The 22,006-nt window shown below is 46.1% G+C and overlaps 2 protein-coding genes across 2 annotated transcripts in view; one reads left to right on the top strand and one right to left on the bottom strand.

Moving 5' to 3' along the window:
• The window catches only part of LOC119383131 (peroxisomal membrane protein PMP34), a 182,545-nt gene extending 180,462 nt beyond the window's left edge, over positions 1-2,083 (top strand). The window contains exon 2 of the mRNA XM_037651137.2: positions 666-2,083. Coding sequence (XP_037507065.1) covers positions 826-1,767 — 942 coding nt within the window. The 5' untranslated portion in view covers positions 666-825 and the 3' untranslated portion in view covers positions 1,768-2,083. The remainder of the gene's footprint in view (positions 1-665) is intronic.
• Positions 1,801-22,006, bottom strand: part of LOC119383126 (general transcription factor IIH subunit 1) — a 56,928-nt gene continuing 36,722 nt past the window's right edge. Inside the window, exons 5-12 of the mRNA XM_037651133.2 lie at positions 19,437-19,586; positions 18,224-18,303; positions 17,242-17,409; positions 16,231-16,431; positions 11,220-11,310; positions 10,350-10,465; positions 5,311-5,403; positions 1,801-1,957 (exon numbers count right to left, since the gene is read on the bottom strand). Of these exons, the coding sequence (XP_037507061.1) occupies positions 1,868-1,957; positions 5,311-5,403; positions 10,350-10,465; positions 11,220-11,310; positions 16,231-16,431; positions 17,242-17,409; positions 18,224-18,303; positions 19,437-19,586 (989 nt within the window). The 3' untranslated portion in view covers positions 1,801-1,867. The remainder of the gene's footprint in view (positions 1,958-5,310; positions 5,404-10,349; positions 10,466-11,219; positions 11,311-16,230; positions 16,432-17,241; positions 17,410-18,223; positions 18,304-19,436; positions 19,587-22,006) is intronic.

Here is a 22,006-nt window from a genome sequence, read left to right as displayed (position 1 = left end):
CTCCCTATATATATATATATATATATATATATATATATATATATATATATATATATATATATATATATATATATATGGGGAGAGTGAAAGAGAAATGTGGAAGAGCAAGTCGGGCCCCGACCCCTCCGGTAAAATGAAAATTCTCCGCCTATGCATCAGCGCATAACTTGTAGCCAACGTCGCGAACATCGAGTGCGCCTAAAGAAACAGCAGTCGTCAGCACACTTGTGATAACTCAGTATTTGGATCTGTCAGTACATATTACAAACTACAGGCCTCGACGGCATCGGTTTGATTCCAGAGTTCTTAGCAAATTTTACTCTATTTTGACGGCAGCGACGGACGCCAGCAAGTAGTAATAACAGGCTGAATTGCACCTGATGAATATAAACTACTCAAGAGGCTTCGCCGAATACAAAGCGGGGTTGTGTTGGCAAGAGTGTCCTGTATTCAGCGTGGCGCAACTAATTTCCGCTGTAAAAGCATTTTTAAGCTTTCAAATGTCCCGCCATTTTGCACTGGCGCTGTCTGCGCTAGCGATGCACCTGTGGATGCGACGTTAACGCCCGTGGCGTCTCTAACGGCTGCCAGTAGCGCATACCAGGAAAATATCGTGTATCGCTCGTTGGTGTCGGGTTGGCCGCGTCGTGTGTCGTCAGCAGTAGTAGCGGTAGTAGTTGGCGACCGCTCAAGATTTGAGACTTGCAGCTACGTGAAGCTGCAGGGCCGTCAGTCGTGATCAGCTGAGGCCGCCGCTGCTTCAAGACAGCGGGAGGCAGCCGAGTGCGGCTCCGAGAGGCGCACCGCCAGGCTCCCGGCTTCACCATGGCGAAGCACATTCGATGGGACAACCTGTTCACGTACGACACCCTCGTACACGCCGTCGGAGGGGCCGCAGGCAGTGCGGTGGCCATGACTGTGTTCTTTCCTCTCGACACGGTCCGCTCCCGTCTTCAAGTCGAGCAGCACCGCGAATCCAAGAGCACCCTGGCCCTCCTGCGTGAGATCCTGCGCGACGAAGGACCCAACGGTGTGTACCGGGGCTTGGGACCCGTGCTGACGTCGCTGTGGTGCTCGAACTTCGTCTACTTCTACTCGTTCCACGGTCTCCGGGCGGTCGTCTCCGCGGGGGACGCACGACGGCACGGAGCCCTGTCGGACCTGTTGCTGGCTGCCGTCGCCGGTGTCGTGAACGTCCTCACGACCACGCCGCTGTGGGTCGTGAACACGCGTATAAAGATGCAGGGAGCCAAGCTAGCCGCCGGCGATCGAGAGTCTCTCCGGAAGCACCCGCGCTACGAGGGTCTCTGGCACGGTCTCGTGCAGATCGCCCGCACCGAGGGCTTGTCGGCCCTGTGGGCGAGCACCTTACCTTCGCTCGTGCTCGTCTCCAGCCCCTCGGTGCAGTTCATGGTTTACGAGGCGCTCAAGCGGCGCGCAGGCAGCGCCGGCGTGCCCCTCAACGGCGCCGTGGTTTTCCTCATCGGAGCGGTGTCCAAGGTTATATCTACGATGGCCACTTACCCGCTGCAACTTGTGCAAGCAAAGCTGCGCTACGGATGCCCTCCGGAGCTAGCCAACAAGAACCTGCTCGGAATTCTGATGCACATCGCTCGAACGCAGGGACTCCCCGGTCTCTACAGGGGTCTCGAGGCCAAGCTCTGGCAGACTGTTCTGACAGCGGCTCTCATGTTCGTCGCTTACGAGAAGATCGTGCGCTTCGTCATGCAGATATTGAGACCATCGGCGGTTCGCCGAGCCGCTTAGTGAATCAAATGACTACACGAGACTGCAAAAGAGGTTCCCGACTTGTTTTTATTTTCTTTGTGTTTTTTTTTTATACGACGTCCCATAGCTGTGCTGTCGGTCACCTTCGCCCGAGCGATAAACGCCGAGACTGCCAGCTGCTAAATTTCGTGTAGGCAGCCTGCAGAAGGTCATCCAGATGGCCCGCCAACTGTGTGAACAACAAAACGTGCAACACAACCATTAGGACTGCATGTAGGGATATCCTGAGAAAAAAATTTAACAAATGCAATATGAACAAATGACAGTAGTTCAATAAACTTTCTTTTCAATCGTTCTCATGGTCAAGGGTCAATTCTGCAATCATAAGGCACATCTTTAACTGCTTGTACCCTATTTAAGCACGTATGAGTGGTGTTTACGATAGTATATCGTTATAGTGTATTTACTAATTTTATTAGAAAGCATCCATTGCTACACCAATTACATTTGTAGTAGGGGTGTGTGAATATCAAATTTTCAACTTCAAAGAAGATTAATTTTCAACTAATGAAAGCTAAGTGCGAATCGAATATATATTTTTTTAATACGAATAGCACAAATACTGACTGAAGCAAAAAAAAGTAAGTTTGTGATACAGCACATAATATACAGGAAATTTATGCACTGTACAACACTACTGCTTGACTGTAACACATCTGCTGTTATTTAATGTCATGAAGGATGGATAGGTGCTAGGTGTGTTTGGGAAGCAGCGAAGCATGTCAACATTCCTCCAGATAACGAAAACAGCTGCTCACTAAACACACTAGTGCTGATGTGTTCACCTTGTAGACTTGCAAAACATCATTTCGCTGTGTAGAAACACAAATCATTACTACAATACAGCTTGTGTAGGCAGTAACGAGAGTATTACAGATGAAATTGCAAATATGGTTTTCATAATACGACTCGAAGCTGCTTATTCAATCTGTGCTTTACGAAAAGTGAAAATGATCATACAGAAATCAGTTTCCTTCTGCGATGGTTAAGCTGAGCTCTGTGCATCTATGTTACTACGTCCATCATGTCGCATAACGTAAATAAACTGAATCAGTGCCATAAAACTTATTCGATCCTATCGACCTACAAATCACAGTGCAGAGTACCGTAGTGCTTTCCTAAAAAAATCTTCAAAACTTTGCTGTGCACGCAGTGCTCTGTCAGCCAGTCAACCTTGAGCGTCAAATATAAACGTTAAAGTGCGTGTACATTGGATTTCCCAGAATAATCAAACAAGGTGTCCCGATAAATGCTCTTGGCACTCAAGACGCCCAATTGGTCTGGTGCCAACTTGATCTGAAGCTAACACAACTGCTCGGGGCAGCTTCAACACGTATGAATAAGATGTAAGTGGAGTCCCCGGAAAACCACTTGGGAGGAGGACACACTCGGTGCTAACCGCGATAGTGATCGAAACCTGTCGTCGAGAAGTATAAAATTTTCCCACTGAATAGTTGAGCTGGCATATGTTTATCCCCTGTTTTGTGGGAAGGTGTAGCTGGAGACAACTTGTCTCAAAAAGCCAAGTGCGCAGAAGTTTAACATGTTGTAAAATCTATATTTTACAGGAAACAGATTCGACTTGCTGCGCATTGTGCAAAGCGTACACTTAATGAAAAGTGTATTTACTGAAGAACGGATGGTAGCGCTCTACTAATACGTTGTCTCTGCAGACCCGCACCTCTGTTGGTTTTGCCAGCAGCAACAAGGCACGGCTACATCACAGTTACGGATGAATTTCTTTAAACTGAAAGTGGCACAAAAAAATCATTGAGAAAGGTGCTTGTGCAAAGCAATATTAAGGTATACCACTATCAAAAAAGAAAAAAAAACTGCTGTACCATCTGACACGCAATACTTAGCCAAATTTTGCTTGAAAACTGTTTTAGCCTTTGCAGTCTGCAATTGACGTATAGCAACAAGGGATGTTTTAAAGAGAATAACGCTAATTTGGAGCAAGCTTCACTGTATAGCTGATGAAATCACCACAGCGAAACGTAATAAGCACACACACAGCACAAAGTTGCACCTATGAGAAACTTAGCTAGCGAAAAACTTTCGCTGCACAATTTGCACTCCACACAATTTGAAATTATTTTTACGTTACAGACTGGAAGGACCATTCGCAATGCATTTTACTTAACATGTAAGCAGTGACAGCAAATGATTTTATTCTGCCTATAAGTACAGAAACTATCACGATAAAAAAAAAAACGGAAAAAGAACTTGGAATATCTGTCTTCAGAGGTTCTGAAATTCCTTTACCTGAATATTTGTGAACAGCAGTCGCTGCCAAGGCACCAAGAACACATTAAAGTCACAATGTAATCCGTTTTTACTAATGAAGAATCTAGCACTTGAACCTTGATGTAACAGTTCAATGCAATATAAAAAACTTTTTTCGTTACCATTTCTTGCTTCTAACAGAATGTATGTGCTTTTTCCCTTGATTTAATGAATTAGTTTTCTTCCAAGGTTTCAAGCACAAAAAGAAAGTTCAGCGAATTTAGACAAATCTTGTTCCTTTAAAAGACCTACTATAAAAGATGGCATATAAAAACTGGTAGGTTATTCTCGCCATGTTTAAGCTGTTTGTGTGTTGAAAGCCATGAGAAAAATGTTCTAAAGCACCAGTGCGATGCAAAATCCATGCTTGCTCAAAGCCTTACTTTATCAGAAGGTATGATGATAAGCATACAAGTCTGCATCGTTTCGAAAACTTCCAATTTTACATGAGAGATAAGCTTTAAGGTACATTGTTTTTTTTTAAGAGCACTTGAGATAACGTGTTCATCTCGTCACAATGCAACCCAGCAACAATCACATAGTCGACAGTATGTCATGATCCACTATTCTGCGGCAGTTTTTTGCATGCAAGTCTAGTCTTATCAGCCTGTCAGCAAGTGACTGTTTACAAGGTCGCTTTACATGAATAACGGGCAGCGTCGATAGATTTTGGTTTCACACTCGGAAAGCATCAGCTTCGCAGAAGTCGCTGCAGCTTTACGTGGAGCTTGCGATACTCTTCGGCAGTAGCAAAATGTAGTGGAATGAAAAGGCTTTAAACATGTGTGGCATAATTTACTAATGCAACTGAGATACCAAGAACCTCTATGCAACAATGGTTGCAATATAATGAAGTTTCTTCCCCAACATGAACTACACTTCAATGTATCAATTGCATGAGCCGTAGAAGACACTATCAAAATCTATGACATCATGGCAAGCTGGTGCAGAAACTTCAAGGTAACATCACCATCCATAATTTATTTGTGCATCTTTCTTGCCCTACCAAGTGCCTTCACATGGCAAGAGTGGTATTTTTGGTATTGCTGAAGGGCATTTTATCAGTGCGAGCTTTGCACAAGATCAGTGTACTTACCCGCAAGAATTCTGCCCTTTACGGCATTATAACTTCAATGTTTTACAAGCACAGCACACACTTTGTGGCAATGCTTTAGACAACAGAGATTGGTAAACCATGCCAAAGATTGGAATGGCGCGTGGCTTGAGACTACCCACATCAGGAGCATGATGCTCGCGAAGCAGCTTGTCTCGGAAGGGCTGAAGTTGAGCATACTGGAAGCGTTCCAGGGTAGACCTCATATTAATTGCCTGCAATGCAAAATAACAAAACGAATGACAATCAGTTGCCTCGATACACATTGGCAGGTGCACAGATTATATTCAAGCCTGCTTGGATACAAACGGTAGTGTGTCTTACAACTACAGCGCACATCACCTCGACAACTGGTGACCAACCGATTTCACAAGGAGTTTTACTATGCTTCAGTGGCAATAGTACAGCAAAAAACAGCAGGCTGAGCAGAAACTGCAGCAGGATACATGTACAGTGGACTCCCAATAAACGAAACTCGGTTAAACGAAAATGCCTTATTAACGGAATTAAATAGGATCATTTGACTGGAGTTATATGTCTGGCACAGTAAAATTCCTCGGTTAATCGAAACACTATTTGTTGGTCACCTACGGTTAAATGGCACAAACGCTACACAACACAGACTTGCCCATACCAAAAGTAGTCTCACAACCATGGAATGTATAGCCAACGCCATAGCCAGACAAGCCAATCCAGTAGCCTTACTGGTTTTACTGGTTTGTAGAGCTGTTCCTGTTAGGTGCGTTAGGCCTACTTGCGTGACTACACGTAGATATTTCGGCACGATGGAGAGTACGAAGAAGCGGCCGCATCAGGCACTCTCGCTTGCAAAGAAGATCGAAATTCTTAAGGAGCTCGACGGAAGCAGCCTGACCAAGACAGAGGTGGCGAAAAAGTTCAACATCCCGAAGTCGACGCTGTCACAGATATTGAAGAACAAAGACACAATTGAAGGAGCCGTCAAAAATGGAACCTTCCACCTCTAAGCGGATGCGGACGACGCCTTACAAAGAACTCGAAAAAGGTCTTTTTGTTTGGTTCAAACGTGCGCGGAATTGAAATTTTCCAATAAGCGGACCCATTCTGGAGCAGAAGGCACGAGAGATTGCCCTGCAAATGGGTGTTGAGAACTTCGCCTTAAGCGACGGATGGCTCAGTCGCTTCAAGAAACGCCACGGCCTTGTTTTCAAGGCAATCTCAGGTGAGAGTGCTGCAATGAATAGAGACATTTGCACCGACTGGCAACAGGGGCGGCTTAAGGAAATTTTGGTCAACTATGAGCCGCGGGACATCTTCAACGTCGATGAGATGGGCCTTTTTTATAAGGTGCTTCCGTCCAAGACTCTCGCCTTCAAAGGCGAAGCCTGTAGCGGTGGAAAGCACAGTAAGGATCGCATAACTGTGCTGGTGGGTGCCAACATGGCAGGTGATGAAAAATTGAAGCTTTTAGTAACAGGAAAGTCGAAGCACCCACGCTGCTTCAAGGGCGTGCGACACCTTCCCATTACGTACAATGATAACGGAAGGGCCTGGATGACTATGGCAATTTTTGCGAATTGGCTACGGGAGGAAGATGCAACATTTACGAGGCAAGGCAGGAAGGTTGTCTTGATCGTGGATAATTGTACTACCCATGGCCAGGTTGAAGGACTCAAGTCCATCAGTCTCGAGTCCTTGCCAGCCAATGTAACTGCAGTGATACAGCCAATGGATCAAAGGGTAATCCAGAACATAAAACTTCATTACTGTAGACAGCTTCTCCACCGAATGCTGCTTTGTGCAGACACCGACAAATGCTATAACGTAGATTTGTTGGCTGCCATTCACATTTTGGTCCACGCCTGGGAGCAAGTACAGGCAACAACGATACAGAGGTGCTTCCACCATGCGGGCTTTCAAGCTCGAGAACCAGTACATCATGAAGAGGAAAGCCCTGCTGACGCAGTATTTAATCAGGCTGTACCCTCTGCCCCTTTCACACGACAGGACTATGAGACGACTGATTAAAGTGTTCAAACCTGTCGTGAGGAGACGCTTGAGGAACTGATTGCCGAAGTGCAAGGTGACGATCGACCTTCCTCCAGCGATGAATGTGATGACATCATTGCCAGTGCAGCGGTGCCACCGGACAGTGCAGCTAAGGAGGCTGTTGAACTTTTGCAGCGCTACAGTATAACCTCGTTACAACGGATCTGTTTACAACAGACATTCGGATATTACATACCAATTTGCGGCGTTATGCCGACCTCCGTATTAGTTCCATTGATTGATCTTCGTTTACAACGGATTCTGGTACAACGGACATTCGGATATAATTGACTAAAACTTCAGGCCAGCAAGGTGGTCAGGACTCCCTTAGAGCGGACTTTTCTACCACGGTCATTAACTTCCGACTTCAAACATCGCTTAGCATACTTTCGGGACGGGAGCAGCGCACCGCGGATATCGACGTACCGATTTAAGAACGAAGGCCGCCGATTCCCGGTCTGTCAATGATCAGCTATGCCTAGCTGTAGCGACAAAAAAACGGCGCGCAGCGTGCTTGGTGTTGCGTTTGGGACGCTGACACGCGAAATTGCGAGCCGTTGCCACCGCTTCTCCGCGCGGTCGCTGCGCGGCGAGCTTGGCCGGGGGGTCCGCTGCCGATGCGCAAAATGCCCATCCGCGGTTCTGAGGAGCCAGCGGGCAATGCGATTCGTTGCTTGAGACGAAGGACATTACGGCTTCTTCGCTTTCGCATGTCCGCTGGCGCGATGTTCTTGCCCGCAAAGTTCGGATTTGGCTCGTACATCGGCATCGTGAACGGAGTTAGGCCTAACCACGACATCTAGTAGAAAGCTCGGTTGCGATGTGCGTGGCCGCAGTGCCCGATGTTTCAAAGTACGTCATGCTCGATTGCGAGTACAAGGAGTTGTCCCGCGGTGGTCTTCGTCATAAGCTTCGAAGTGCTGATAAGAAGAACCTCGAACAGCGGGTCCAACGAGTCAACGCTATTAGTCGCACGTCTGCGATGTTCGCGACGAGTGCGGCGCGCTATCGTAATCTGATGATTGAGCTTCCGCTTGCAGCTGCCCAACTAGAGCGTTCCAAATTATCGTCGACCCGTAAACACAGAACGAGTGCGAACGCGCCACTAAGTAGCGCAATTTTCGACAGCCACGACCTCGCGACGCACAAGCAGCAGACGACGATCCCGAAGCGAGCATTAACACGTTTTGGCTGCTTCTGCGGTAATACAGCAGAAGCAGCCAAAACGGGTTTTTCGTACGCTTGTTACTGAATGGAGGAGCCAGCTGAAACGGAGAACTTGAACGCGGAGAAATGCTCCTTACGACGAGCCCAAAATGGTGGCGCCCAGTTACGCCGTTGCCGAGCTATAATTTTGAAAAACGCTTTTTTTTTTATATTTCCGCAATTTTCGCCAAGTCGGCAGACGCAAAACAAATTTTTTATAGCACTTCTACGTAGTTTTCATTGAAGATATTTTGGAATCAGATAGAAATGGGCTACAGAAACTGAAAATGCGATTTTCCATAAATCGCATTTTTTTTTTGGTCCCCCGTTAAAAATAAGACTATGTTTGTGACTCGTAATTCTCTCCGGTTATAACAGACCCATTCAGTGTTTACATGAAAGTCTGTTGTAACAGTACTTGGATTTTACATACTCCCTTTACAACAGACCAAAATGCTCTTCACTATGAAGGTCTGTTGTAACGAGGTTATACTGTATTTTGAGCATGAGGGTTGTATGGTATTTCTGTCTAGCTTGTCAGGCATGGGTGCTTACTTTGTGAAGAAGCAGCTCAAGCATGCCAAGCAAACCACACTTCACTCCTTTCTTTCTCCGACTCATCCCAATAAGTAAGCTAGGGTTGGTGCAAATGAAATAAAGTTTTTGGTTCATGAAATAGTATGTGTACCTCGCTTAAATGAAACTTCTGATAAATGGAACAATTTTGTGGAACCCCTTCGAGTTCCATTTAAGAGGAGTCCACTGTAGTTTTTCCATGCGAGTCTACTCAGCCCTCGAGTTGAGGAAGTAAGAAAGTCAGCGGAAAAGTTTGTATCATCCTTAACCAAAGCATTGACAAATAAGCCGTCGAATCATAATGCACATTAAGACTAGGAGTCTGTGGTGGTATATTCAGTGCAACCAACATTTGCAGATGTCGGTAAATAACCTCGCAGTATTCATTTGGGGACGTTGCGTCTCCCAGCAGTGAAATGGAAAGACACTGCTTTCTTTTTTCATCTTGTCTGTCCGGATTTAGAGACCAACCTTAACCCAAATAACTGTTAAGCTTTTTACTGCTGGATTTGCTCAGCCTTCCTCATATTGGGCTACCCCATTAATAGGCCTCGCGCTATCACTGATGATCACCAGTTGCCCAATTAAGATCACCAGCCCCAACGCAACAGCTCTGGCTCAGTGCAGAAAAATGGTGCGGGAGAACAAGAGGAGAGCACTTGAGAGCTGTGAAAAACTTCCACGCGAACGGAACACACATTTTTGACAGGACAACACTTGGATGCTGTAGCAGGGCCTCTTGCTATTGGAAAGTTTTGTTCTGCTACAGTATGGGACACTATTCTGCAAGGTAACGTAAAGTTGCCAAGGTTTCTTTCTGACCTGTCTTCTCTTCCACAACGATACAATGGGATTAAAATTTTTTTTTTGCTTTGGCTAGATTAATTACCAACGCGTAGTTCCTATTCATATTGAACAGCGCAAGAAACGAGACACAAAGAAGAGACTGCACAACACGAGCGCCGGTTTCTTCTTTGTCTCTTCTTTGAGTCTCTTCTTTGTGTCTCGTTTTTTGCGCTGTTCAATATGAACCCCAACCAACTAGCCCAACTCTCCCGTTTGCTGCATAGTTCCTGCAACGTAGTATAACAACACATTCGCTGCATATTATTTGACATGCAATAGACATGACCCACCGCTGACCCATGACACGGTGAATGTGTTAACTGCAACATTACTTTTCAGGCTGTTCCCCAAAGGTTCACTGTTCAAACAGCACCAATGTTAATTATTCAAGTAGGGCCGCTTTTAACATCACAATGCTTTACAAACGTGTATCTCGTGCACGGGATGACAATGTACCAGAGACCAGAAGTGGGTGCTGTCCAGCCAAGTGACTGGGCACTCTCACCTTTTCTTCGAGCTGCGCACTGGTGCTGGGGAAGCATGTCCAAAAGTGCCGCAGAAGCTCGAACTGGGCTGTGTAGATGCTGCGAAGATCTCGCTGCACGTCCAAGCTCACTGTGTCTGTTAAAACAGCAGGGCGTCAAAAAACATCTCGTTGTTTCACCCAAACTGTCAGCTACGTTGGCCAAAGTTAAAAAAATATCACTCGGGGTTGGATAACTGTTCACCACTGTCATGGTGCACATCTGGCACAAAATGCAGGAAGAAATGAAAAACAGAGCCAGCTCAAAAGTTACTTGGTTTGTTTTGGGGATTTAAAGTCCCAAAAGACTCAGGCTTGAAAGAAGCCGCAGTGCAGGGCTCCGGCTCTGAATAATTTCAGCCACCTAGGGTGCTGTAACATGCACTGACATCAGACAGCACACGAGCCTCTAGCATGTCGCCTCCATCAAAGTGCAACCGCTGTGGCCAAAATAGAACCCGTGTCTTTCAGATCAGCAGCCAAGCATCATAACTATTGGGCCACTGCAATGGCTCAACAATTACCTTCATTTCTGGTAAGGTTACAATAATGGTGTAGCCAGGAGGAGGGGCGGAGGGGTTCAACGCCCCCTCCCATAAATGTTTAATTTTGCATGCGTAAATGTACACGCACATACAAATATGCACACGAACATACATAAAAGGTGGTTGACAAAGTTTCAGTGCAATAAAGTAAATTGCCAACTTCATCAACTTCGTTACAAAGTTTTAACTGTGCATCTATGAGAAAAAGATGCTTAAGCCTGTGTAGTTTGACCTGCTTCTTCCTGTCCCACATACTGTTCGCTAATTCCGAGTGCACACTTCGCTGGACAAACAGTGCAAAGCTTGCCTTTGAGGGGCACCTGCTGTGCATTCTTCATGAGAGCGCCACCGGGAGATAATTCACCCAAGACCGACAGGGCGGCTGAGGCAGGCAATATCTGCACAACGAAAGAGCACAAGGCATTTGTCATACCTGCACGCATGGCACAACATAACAAGAAGCCACGAAAAGCATAGGGGCGTTATTTGTAGTTTTTAACTGAAGCGCAATGATTATGACACAAAGGGCCCGCTGGCAGCTCGGAAAGATAACGTGCTACCTGACGCCAGATGGCAAAAAGAATGTCCCACATTCACCAAGCCATGGCCATGAGCGGTGCTAGCTAATACTTCCAGGTTTATGTGAACAGGAACACCTGATAAAGTGGACGAGCAAAGAGCCATAGCTCAGTCGAAATGCTGTAGCTCAGTTGGTAGAGCATCGCACAATTATTTTAAAGGGAAAGTTGCGGGTTCGGTCCCCATTGGCAGTGAGTAGTCTTTTCGGCCACTTTAATTCGTTTTTTCCTTTATGTCCTATTTAGTGTTACAAGTCAGCTAAAAGCTAAAAATAACACCCCTATGCTTTCCTTGGCTTTATTAGGTTGTGTGTAGTTTGCCTACAGCACCGTGGGAAGACGTAAGGTACTGTCGACGACCTGTGCTCATACTCAGCAGTTTTTACCAGAAAAATGGAGACTACCGTATTTACTCGAATGCAACGCAAGTTTTTTTCAAAATCTCTTTGAGGTGATTTGGGGGTCCGCGTTATAATCGAAGCACCTCAAATCGTGCCTTGGCGGTGCCGCCCCACTGGTTTCTTAAAATGGCTACGACAAACCTAGCGATCTTTCAACCTTGTGCTGGCAACATATGCACGCTGGCAACATCGAATCCAATCCAATCCAATCCTATTGTTCACGACGTGTTTTGCGGGCGGTTCATTTCCTTTGTGCTTCCGCGACTTCAGCTCGAGCAAATGGCAGCGCGACGAGTTCAGTACGATGCCTGCTTTAAGAGAAGTGCAATACTGATGGCTGAGGAAATCGGGAACTCAGCCGCGGCTCGACGGCTAGATGTGGCGGAATCTACTATCCGTGGGTGGAGGCTCCAGCGTGAAGCGCTCTTCAAGAGTGAGCCCGGCCGAAAAGGCTTCTGTGGACCTCGTTGTGGCCGTAACACAGAACTCGAAAAAAAAGTGGCGGAGTTTGTGATTGAGCAGCGAAATCGCCTATTGGGGGTCAACGTTGAGCTGATTCAGTGGAAAGCCCGAGACGTAGCTCGAGAGATGGGGATCCCGCGGGAGAACTTTAAGGCTTCACGTGGAAGGGCACAAAAGTTCATGCGAAGAAATAGATTTCCCTCCGGTGAACAACGTCGATAACGCAGAAGCTACCAGCAGATTGCGAAGCGAAGCTAGTGGAGTTTCAGCGCTATGTACTCAACCTGCACCGCTCGTCGCAAATGCCGTTGGGGCACATTGGCAACGCAGACCAGACTCCTGTTTTCTTGGACATGCCTATGTCAAGCACTGTCAGCGAAACAGGTGCCCCCCAAGTTCGCATAAGGACAACAGGCAACGAGAAGACGCGGCTAACCGTGATGCTAGCCTGCTTGGCGGATGGGCGCAAGTTGCCGCCATACATCATTTTCCGGCGCAAAACCATCCCGAAGGAGCTGTTCCCCAGGGGAGTGGATATTCGCCCGGCATCCGGCTGAATTGCGCAAGCAGAACTTGGCCGGCAGTGTCTCCTCACTGGCCGGCTGTAGTCACGTGGTTAATGCCGGCATCCTGGGGCCGAAAGCGCTTTGCCGGCACGGGTATTTGCTGAGTTTCACTTCGCGAGCTGCCGTCAAACGATGAGCACCAGCACTTAGCGCACGGGTATTTGCCGAGTTTCATTTCGCAAGCAGGCTGTCAAGCGAAGAGTGCCGGCACTTAGTGCAGGAACAATTAGTATATGCTGGTAGTTTGACTTACCCACGCCGTCGCCACGTCTGAAAACGCACGCCGTGACGGCAACAGTTGTCCGGTTCTAGTTTGACCGGCAGTTTGCTTTCGCGGCCGGCCGTCAAGCGACGAGCGCCGGCACTTAACGCGGAGACAATTATTTGCCGGTAGTTTTACTTATCTATGGTATGGCCTCCCCTGAAAACATGCTGTGACTACTACGACGGCACAAGTCCTCCGGTTGTGGTTTGACGGTCATTTGCGCTGTTACTTCGTTTAACTCAGTCAGAACCTGCTATCGGTATATCCTCCACTTACAATGCCCTGCGAACTTCGCAAGTGTACCGTTGCCTTTCACAATGCACACTGGAGAGAAAAAAGGGGGGGGTGTCGTGTTTCAATTTTTTTATTTCCATGTTGCCAAAATTAATGTCAAACATTTAAAGGTTACGAAAAATTCTGAAATGCACAATACTCACACGAAAGTTACATATTTTTGTTTTTTGGCTGCCTCTGATGACATATAGAAGGGCTATGATATCAGGCACTACTGAACATCTTGTGCATTTCTATGAGATGAAAAATTCCTTGGCCAGGGAATGTTTCTGGAGCCAACATTTCGACAAATGGGCCTGCTTTGTCAGGGCAGCCTTGATGATAACAAGTCCATCTGTCGAAATATTGGCTCCAGCAACACGCCTTTTCAAGGATTTTTTTCATCTCTGCAAGCTTCCACCTTATCCTGAATTTGTCTTTGAATGTCTCCAACACACTCACTTTGCTTTTTTTTTTTCTTGTTGCACGGTACACAAAAAGTAATTTTAGGCGTTATAAAAGGCAACACAAGTCTTAGTTTACACAATTTTAACATGGAAAATATGCATATAAATATTGTCAAAAGTCACCCGCAGTGGGAACATTGCACAGTTTCTTCTTTGGCTGCCTCAAATCAGGTGGAAGGGTATATTAACGGCAATCAGTAGAGGTCAAACTCTACACAAAACGTAACGTTAGGGGATATAAAAAAGTAGCACGTCTCAGTTTACAACTTTAACATAGAAAATATGCACATAAATGCACGTGACGGGACTCCGTCACACTGCCTTGACATGTACCGCCAAATAATGTCTCCGCGCTAAGTGCCGGCGCTCGTCGCTTGACGGCCGGCCGCTCACGAAAGCAAACCGCCGGTCAAACCACAACCGGACGACTTGTGCCGTTGTAGTAGTCACAGCATGTTTTTAGGGGAGGCTATACCATGGATAAGTAAAACTATCAACAAATAATTGTCTCCGTGCTAAGTGCCGGCACTTAACGGCCGGCCGCGAAAGCAAACTGCTGGTCAAACCTGAACCGGACAACTGTTGCTGTCACGGCGTGCGTTTGCAGACGTGGCGACGGCGTGGGTAAGTCAAACTACCGGCATATAATTGTTCCCGCACTAAGTGCCGGCACTCTTCACTTGACGGCCACTCGCGAAATGAAACTCGGCAAACAAATACCCGTGCACTAAGTGCCGGCGCTCGTCGCTTGATGGCCGGCCGCGAAAGCAAACTGCCGGTCAAACCAGAACCGGACAACTGTTGCCGTCACGGCGTGCGTTTTCAGAAGTGGCGACGGCGTGGAGTCAAACGACCGGCATATAATTGTCTCCGCGCCAAGTGCCGGCGCTCGTCGCTTGACGGCAGCTCGCGAAATGAAACTCGGCAAATACCTGTGCTGGCAAAGCGCTTTCTGCCACAGGATGCCGGCATCAACCACGTGACTACAGCCGGCCAATGAGGAGACACTGCCGGCCAAGTTCCGCTCGCGCAATTCAGCCGGATGCCGGGCGAATATCCACTCCCGTTCCCCAGGGATGTGATTGTCCGCTGCCAAGAAAAAGGTTAGATGGACACTCCGCTTATGCTTGACTGGGTCAAGACTGTGTGGTGCCGACGGCCAGGTGCGCTCCTCCACCCCACCTCCATCCTAGTTCTCGACTCATTTCGCGGTCACCTGGCGCCCGAAGTGAAGAAGCTGATGCGGGAAACTCAGACGCAGCTCGCTGTTATTCCCGGAGGTATGACGTCCGTGCTGCAGCCATTGGACGTCTGCCTGAACAAACCATTTAAGGATAGAATGCGGCAGCTGTACGGAGAATGGATGCGAGAAGATCGGGCTTTGACACCTACGAGTAGGATAAAGTGACCTAGCGCCGCGAAGATTGCCGAGTGGGTGTCCGCCGCTTGGTACGGCCTGCCGCACGACATGATAGTTCGCGCGTTTAAAAAGTGCTGTATATCGAACTATATGGATGGCACGGAGGATGAGCTCATCAGGGAGGAAGAAAGTGACAAAGAGCGCTGGACCACCGGCGATGATGGCGATGAAAGCGACGAATGAACAAAACTCACTTTATATTTAGAAAATGGGATGTCTTTGCCACTACCATGTGCAGCAAATAAAGGTACTTATTCCCCCTCTTTACTCGCGTTACAATCGTGTTTTTTTTTTTTGGCACTGAAAAGTCATCCCTTGCGTTACAATCGTGATCGCATTACATTCGAGTAAATACAGTAATATAGCTTGTCCATGGAACGGAAGGAATTAAGGTCTAGCACTCTGAAGAGCTTTACTGTCATTCCCCTATGCATTTACTACACTAGTGTTCTTTTGATTGTGCTGTTCTTTTGTGAATGTGCAAGCAGCCCTACTCCAGAGTTCAATTACGTAGCTCCATTGGTCAAGTATAAAGGCCACACGATTCTTCTTTACCAATAAAATGAGCGCTGCTCATTCATTGGTAAATTCGTATTTGTTCCTTCTTGTTCCGTCCAGTCATATATGTTCTACACTTAACAATGAATATGTCGCACTAACAAGGTCAGAAGTCTACCCTCGCTGCAACTATATGACTTAACGAAAGAAACCAGGTGTGTGAGCAAACAATGACGATGCAGTTTTCAAGCAGCTGTAGCCCTGGATGCAATACTCAGATACGTGCCACGAGAAGCTAAATTTTTCTCTGGGATAACTATGCAATGATTTGCATTACAAGCACACGTTGAAGAACACAATGGAGACCACCCAGGTCACGCTTCCTTACTCCTTGCCCCGAGGGCGTCCAATTCGAGAGCTCTCGTTGCAGGATGCTGGGTGCCACGTGAGCCTCGGGCGTTGCCGAACTGTCGCCAGCCGTGGGTCCCCGCTGGTGCCGCTCACCCTGGCCCAGTCGCACCGGGAATCCACTGCCACTCCCGTTGTTACCCACTAGGTCCTCCAGCTGTGTCTTCTCCCACACTTTGGCCTGAAAGGGATAAAAGGAGATAATGAGGAAGCAAGCCATATAAAGAACATAGGGGAAATTCCTATGCTCTCCTTGGTGTAATTGCCTAATGGTTCCACGTAGTTGGTTCAGTACTAGCAAAAACTGATCTCCTCGGTTTTCTTTATCCTCATTTCTCATTGCGGATCAAGGACCCCATCTCTAGCAGCCTTGATGTGGCATATGAGGATCTTCGTGTTTAAAGGCTTTTAGAAAACATGCTAAGAAAATTTCATAGGAGAAGCAAATGAGCTGTTAACATTTAAATATTGCATAGCAGTTATAGTGGGATTACCCAGTATTTTGTGTTTTGTATTATCGCACGTGCGTGTTTGCTATTTTTCTTTAGATGGGTGAAAATATAACTTGTTATATTATTGGTCGTGCTGTTCTGCAATGCGTCAAATGTGTATTTTTAAAAATTTTTCTTTTCTGCTTATGGAAATGCATATCTGTTGTGAAATACGTGTACAGAAGCTTTTGTGAGGCTTATGAGACGAGTTTTGCTTCTATACCTCTTCCTGTGCACGAATGCAAGAAAGAAATAAAGGTACTAGTACTACTACTTTAACATACTGCTAACACTACTACTACTACTACTACTACTACTACTACTACTACTACTACTACTACTACTACTACTACTACTACTGCTACTGCTACTGCTACTACTACTACTGCTACTACTACTATTACTACTACTACTACTACTACTACTACTACTACTACTACTACCACCGCCACCACCCCTACCACCACCACATTCAGCAATGTCTGCATGCACTAACTCACATGCTTTATAGCAAGAGGATTTTCTTCTTGGGAAGAAGGCTCCATAGGGGCGTCCTTGTCATTACCGCAGGCTCGTAGGACCATCATTGAATGATGGTTGAATCTACGAATCATAGAGTGATTCGCGACACTCCCCGCAGATGCCACTGAACCTGGCAGGTCCCGTTCCTGGCACACATGCAGAGCAGATTTAAAAGCAGTCAGTCAGTGCACTTGCTGTTTATTTCCCTACTTCAATGTACCAACAGCAAAAAAAAAAAAGGCGGAGGGGGGACCTACATGTCACCTTTCTATAATGCCAAAAAAAAATAAAGAACACTTTCTTATTGTATTGTAAAGAGCAACTTTGGGAGCCAAAAAAAGACACAAAAATGAAAGACCTTGAAGGGGTACTGACACCAATTTTCAAAGCTACCATTTTGCATGTTTTAAAACCATACCATCTGCGTTTTAAAAGCATGACAATGCTTTGATATCAATATCAAAACTACTTGCACAGCTTGTTACTGAATAAACAGTTCTACAAGGCAACGTTATCAATCACCCTCAACATATCAACAGTCAATTGTGAATGCAACACCATTAAAGAAAAAGGCATAACATCAATTTTCTAAAACATATATGATGCCAAAATAGAAAACGATATTGCCGCAGTGAAGTGTCAAAAGAGGTAAAGAAATCTACATAAATGTATACACTTAACATAACACTGAGCTCCCCCAAGCTTTTAAAACAACATTCATCTATGCAACCAATATCTTAATGTGGCCTATAGACAAACAATGCAGTAATTATGTTTGAAAGACAACATTCACCTAGAATATAACAGTGCTCTTTCTTCATAAGAACAGTGAAGTCTTACTTATCATATGTACCTGCCAGCAGAAAAACAAACTGAACTTATGTACTTTATAACTGCATTTGTAGTATGTACTAAGCAAGCCTTTACACACTGCAACACAGACACAATATACAGACTTACATTAAATGATTCTATGTCTTGGAAAGATGAGATGTCAACAAAGGGATCACGGAATCCTTTTGCAATAGCCTCCTGTATATCTAGAACAGCAATACACAAATAGCAAACAGTGATCAGAACCAACCTGTGTAAAAAGAAAAGAAAAGTTTTAAATAATGACCACATGCCCAACTGTCAGTAATGCGAAAGATAATATGCACACATTGATGAACATTTGCATAATGCAACACATATCAGAGATAGATTGGCAGGTCGTTTTACATCTGTAAATCTATGCTATTTTTAGGGAGACACCAATTTTTCCAGTAGCTTTAATAATTTTCTGAACACATACTTAATGCCTCTACTTAATGCCACAAACCTAATGCCTCTAATTTAAAGGGACACTAAAGAGAAACAATGAATTGGTTTAGATTGATAAAGCGTGCTCGGAGAACTCTTGTGTAGTTTATTTCACCACCATAGGTTTATTATTAGAGGAGAAAACAAAGTTCAAAGTTTCTTTTTTAAATTTCGCGCCGCACTTTGTAACTCGTGACGTAAAAGACTTCAAAGAGCATTTAACATATTTTGGCGCCACTGGCTCGACGAAATGTCCACAAACTCGTTATGTCAAGTCTCTGGCCCCCTCAGAAGACAATGTACTTGATTTAACCTATTAGGAACTACGTAGTAGGCCCAAGTAGGCGCCGTCAAAAATATGTGACGTCACGGCAAATGGTGCGGGAATTCCCAGGTGGCTTCGCCACCTGTATTTTCTTTTTGCACATTTTCTCGATTATTAAGCGTCTTCTCGTGGCAAGCGTGGTGTTTTTGGTATCGTGGAAGACTACTTTACTAATGCGAGAAAAATCATTTTGCTCTTTAGTGTGCCTTTAAGGGTCTCTCAGAAGAAACAGTCTCGCACACAAAGTAGTGAACAAGAAATTGTCTACTTGTACTGTTTCTATCTGAAAGAATATCTGGTGATTAACAAATACGTCTTGTTTACTCATATAGTGGAATATAACAAAATGACCAAATCTCACCTATGACCCCTCGTAAATGCTTGTATCCTTTTTGTTGCCTATCTAATGTTTTCTCGAAAACTCACTAATTGTTAAACTATGCAAGAACAGACATTCTTGTAGATTAACGTGCTTCAGTAAGAATATTCAACCTGTGCAAGCATTATCTTCCAGTATAGAAAACAAAAACAGGTGGAAGGGCCCACCTTTATCGTCACTGCGAGCACAGTCAGAAAACAGGTCCCGTGTGCTCGTGTGTAGCCGGTCTCGGTGAAAGTAATGGGACTGGAAGAACCGCGTCCAAAATTCCGATTCGGTCATGCGCTCGGGAACATTTTCCAGATGTTTCCGCTTCACTGGAAAAAAAAAATTAAAACTTAAAACAGCCAAATACAAAATAATTACAAAGACAAGTCATATACCAAAGATCTGTGCGGCCCAAGCAAACATTACGAAAATCGTATTAATTCTCTCACCTGGAGGCACTCAAAAGCGGTAGTGAATATCAAGGTAATTTTGCAGCTTGCTACGTCACAGTGAGAGGCAAACGAAGCGCCACGCAGGTTTCTTGCACTACTCGAAAAGCAGCTCTAGAAATCGCGCAAATATTCCCGCAGATGCGGAGCCGAAACTCGCGCACACAACGCTCAGCCGCTACACCGACGCGCTCTCTGCAATGCCGCTCGAGCCGCGTAGGCCAGACCCTCGAAAACAAGATAACACAATTAAGAAGAAAAAGTCAACGAAACAGATATGCATAAACAGGAATAGCAACCTCGCCCAGCCGGGCCGAGAGACTCCGCGCGCGTCCTCTGATAAGACGGGCAGATAACAAGACGACTGGGTGGGATTCCGGGGTTTTGCGCGCGGGGTGCACTGCGGCGCAGCTGACCTTTCGAACGCCGCGAGCGCTGGGCCGCACTTCCTAACACATAATCCTGCAGTTACTGAAGGCGGGTTTGCAGCCACAGTCGCGGCGACGCGCCTCGAACTGCGCGAGCGACACCGTTAGAAGCGCTCGCCGGGGGAGCCGATCGTTTATGCATCGGCCAGTGCGGCGCGGGCGATATTTGAAGCTCCGCCAAGCGCGGAGCGGTAGTAGTACCAGACTCTGGTGGAACGAATACATACGTGATCCGGTCGGTTTTTCGCTGCCGATGTGAGCGAGCGATGTCGCGAGACGCCGTACACACGGCATTCCGGCTCGCCTGGCCGTGTCTCTTGCCTCTTCCCTCCTCCTTAAGTACTATTTTAACTGTTTCATTCTCGGCCGCTCTTCCACCGTCATGTGCTGCGACAACCTTTCCCGAGCCAGACAGCACTCAAGGCCGCGCCGGCAGAGCGTCCGACGCGGCTTTACGTTTGATGCCAGGCTTTCTTGCACGCGCGAATGAATAAATATATAAGGAGTGCGGAAGCACCGACGGCAGCAGTAGCTAGCGTGCGTGCGCGGAATCACAAAGGGCCGCGGAACGTTACTTAATACGTGCTATCGAATGCGCCGGCGTACGTGCGGTCGGTAATTCGAACCGACGCTGTCGTACGGATCCCCATGCGTTGACAGGTAGCAATTTAAATATCCGGGTTCCGCATAAACGACGCGTGACAACATAACGTGCGCGGCTGCACGCAAACTTAACTAGGAAAGATATTATCGGTCATCCAAAGGAAAAATTGCCCGAAATAGGACTCTGAAGGCCGACTTCACTCTGTCTTAGCTAGTAGCAGGTAGTAGGTAGGAGGGTGGAAAAGTGAAAGGAGGCAAAGTGAGCGTCATGGACTCAAATGTGAGTGTTTCACTAGCTAATATGTTAATTAAGGTGATGCTGCGTCACGTGACGTCATATAGGTGCGGCGGCGCTGCTATCGGTTTTGGTGCCAGGCCCAAAATGATTACAGCCTACCCTACTGTTTTTATTGATACATACACTTCAACATGCTGTGCACCTGTCAATTTTGTCAAAAGGTGCACAAACAAATTGACTCCGTCCAAGAACAGCAGCAGGCAACAAAAACAGCACAGCAATAGCGCAGCTGCGCTTATACCTTGTTAAATAAATGTTGCACCATTTTGCCATGCCCTTCGTATCAGTTCCCCCCCGCTACTTTCAATATAAGGCACTCTTTTCTTGCTTCACACCCAATATATGTCCTAGAGAGATTAGACGATTTTCTGGCTGAGGCTTATGCAAAAGATTGACACTCATTTCCCTGCGTGACAATGCTCACAATGAAACTAGGTACACAAAATATGAGATATACAATATAGCCCACTTCACTGTTGAGCACTTTTTTATAACACACAATGAAAATAGGAAAGGAGATTGGCACACCAGTCAACTGAATGCCCACACGTTGGAGTAATGTTTACGAAAAAAAAACTAATAGAGCTTTGCCAGTGCCTCCAACCACAAAAGAAAATTTATTAGCCCGAGGTTGCAAAAGCCATTCGATTCCTTCTTCAGGGGGGGTTATACTTCGTATGTGGCAGTGTGGAGATTTTAAAGGACCTTTGTACGAATGGAAAGGGGAAGGAGAGTGTGAGGAGGGAAGACGCTTGAGTGGGGCCCCTTCTCTTCATCGACGGGACACCCATTAATAACACGAAGCTACGAGAAAATCAGTACCAGTATCCGAAAAATAAAACTTTGCAGTTCAGAAAAAATACATCCAAGAGCCCAAATAGAACCTGAGGCAAACGCCTTTCCATTATGATCGCTCTACCATTTGACCTAACCAGGAGGCTTGTGGATTGCATTATGTAAGTCATTTAATC

The sequence above is a fragment of the Rhipicephalus sanguineus genome, chromosome 2 (genome assembly GCF_013339695.2).
Source record: "Rhipicephalus sanguineus isolate Rsan-2018 chromosome 2, BIME_Rsan_1.4, whole genome shotgun sequence".
Classification (NCBI taxonomy): domain Eukaryota; kingdom Metazoa; phylum Arthropoda; class Arachnida; order Ixodida; family Ixodidae; genus Rhipicephalus; species Rhipicephalus sanguineus.
This window is presented reverse-complemented; position numbering and strand designations above follow the sequence as displayed.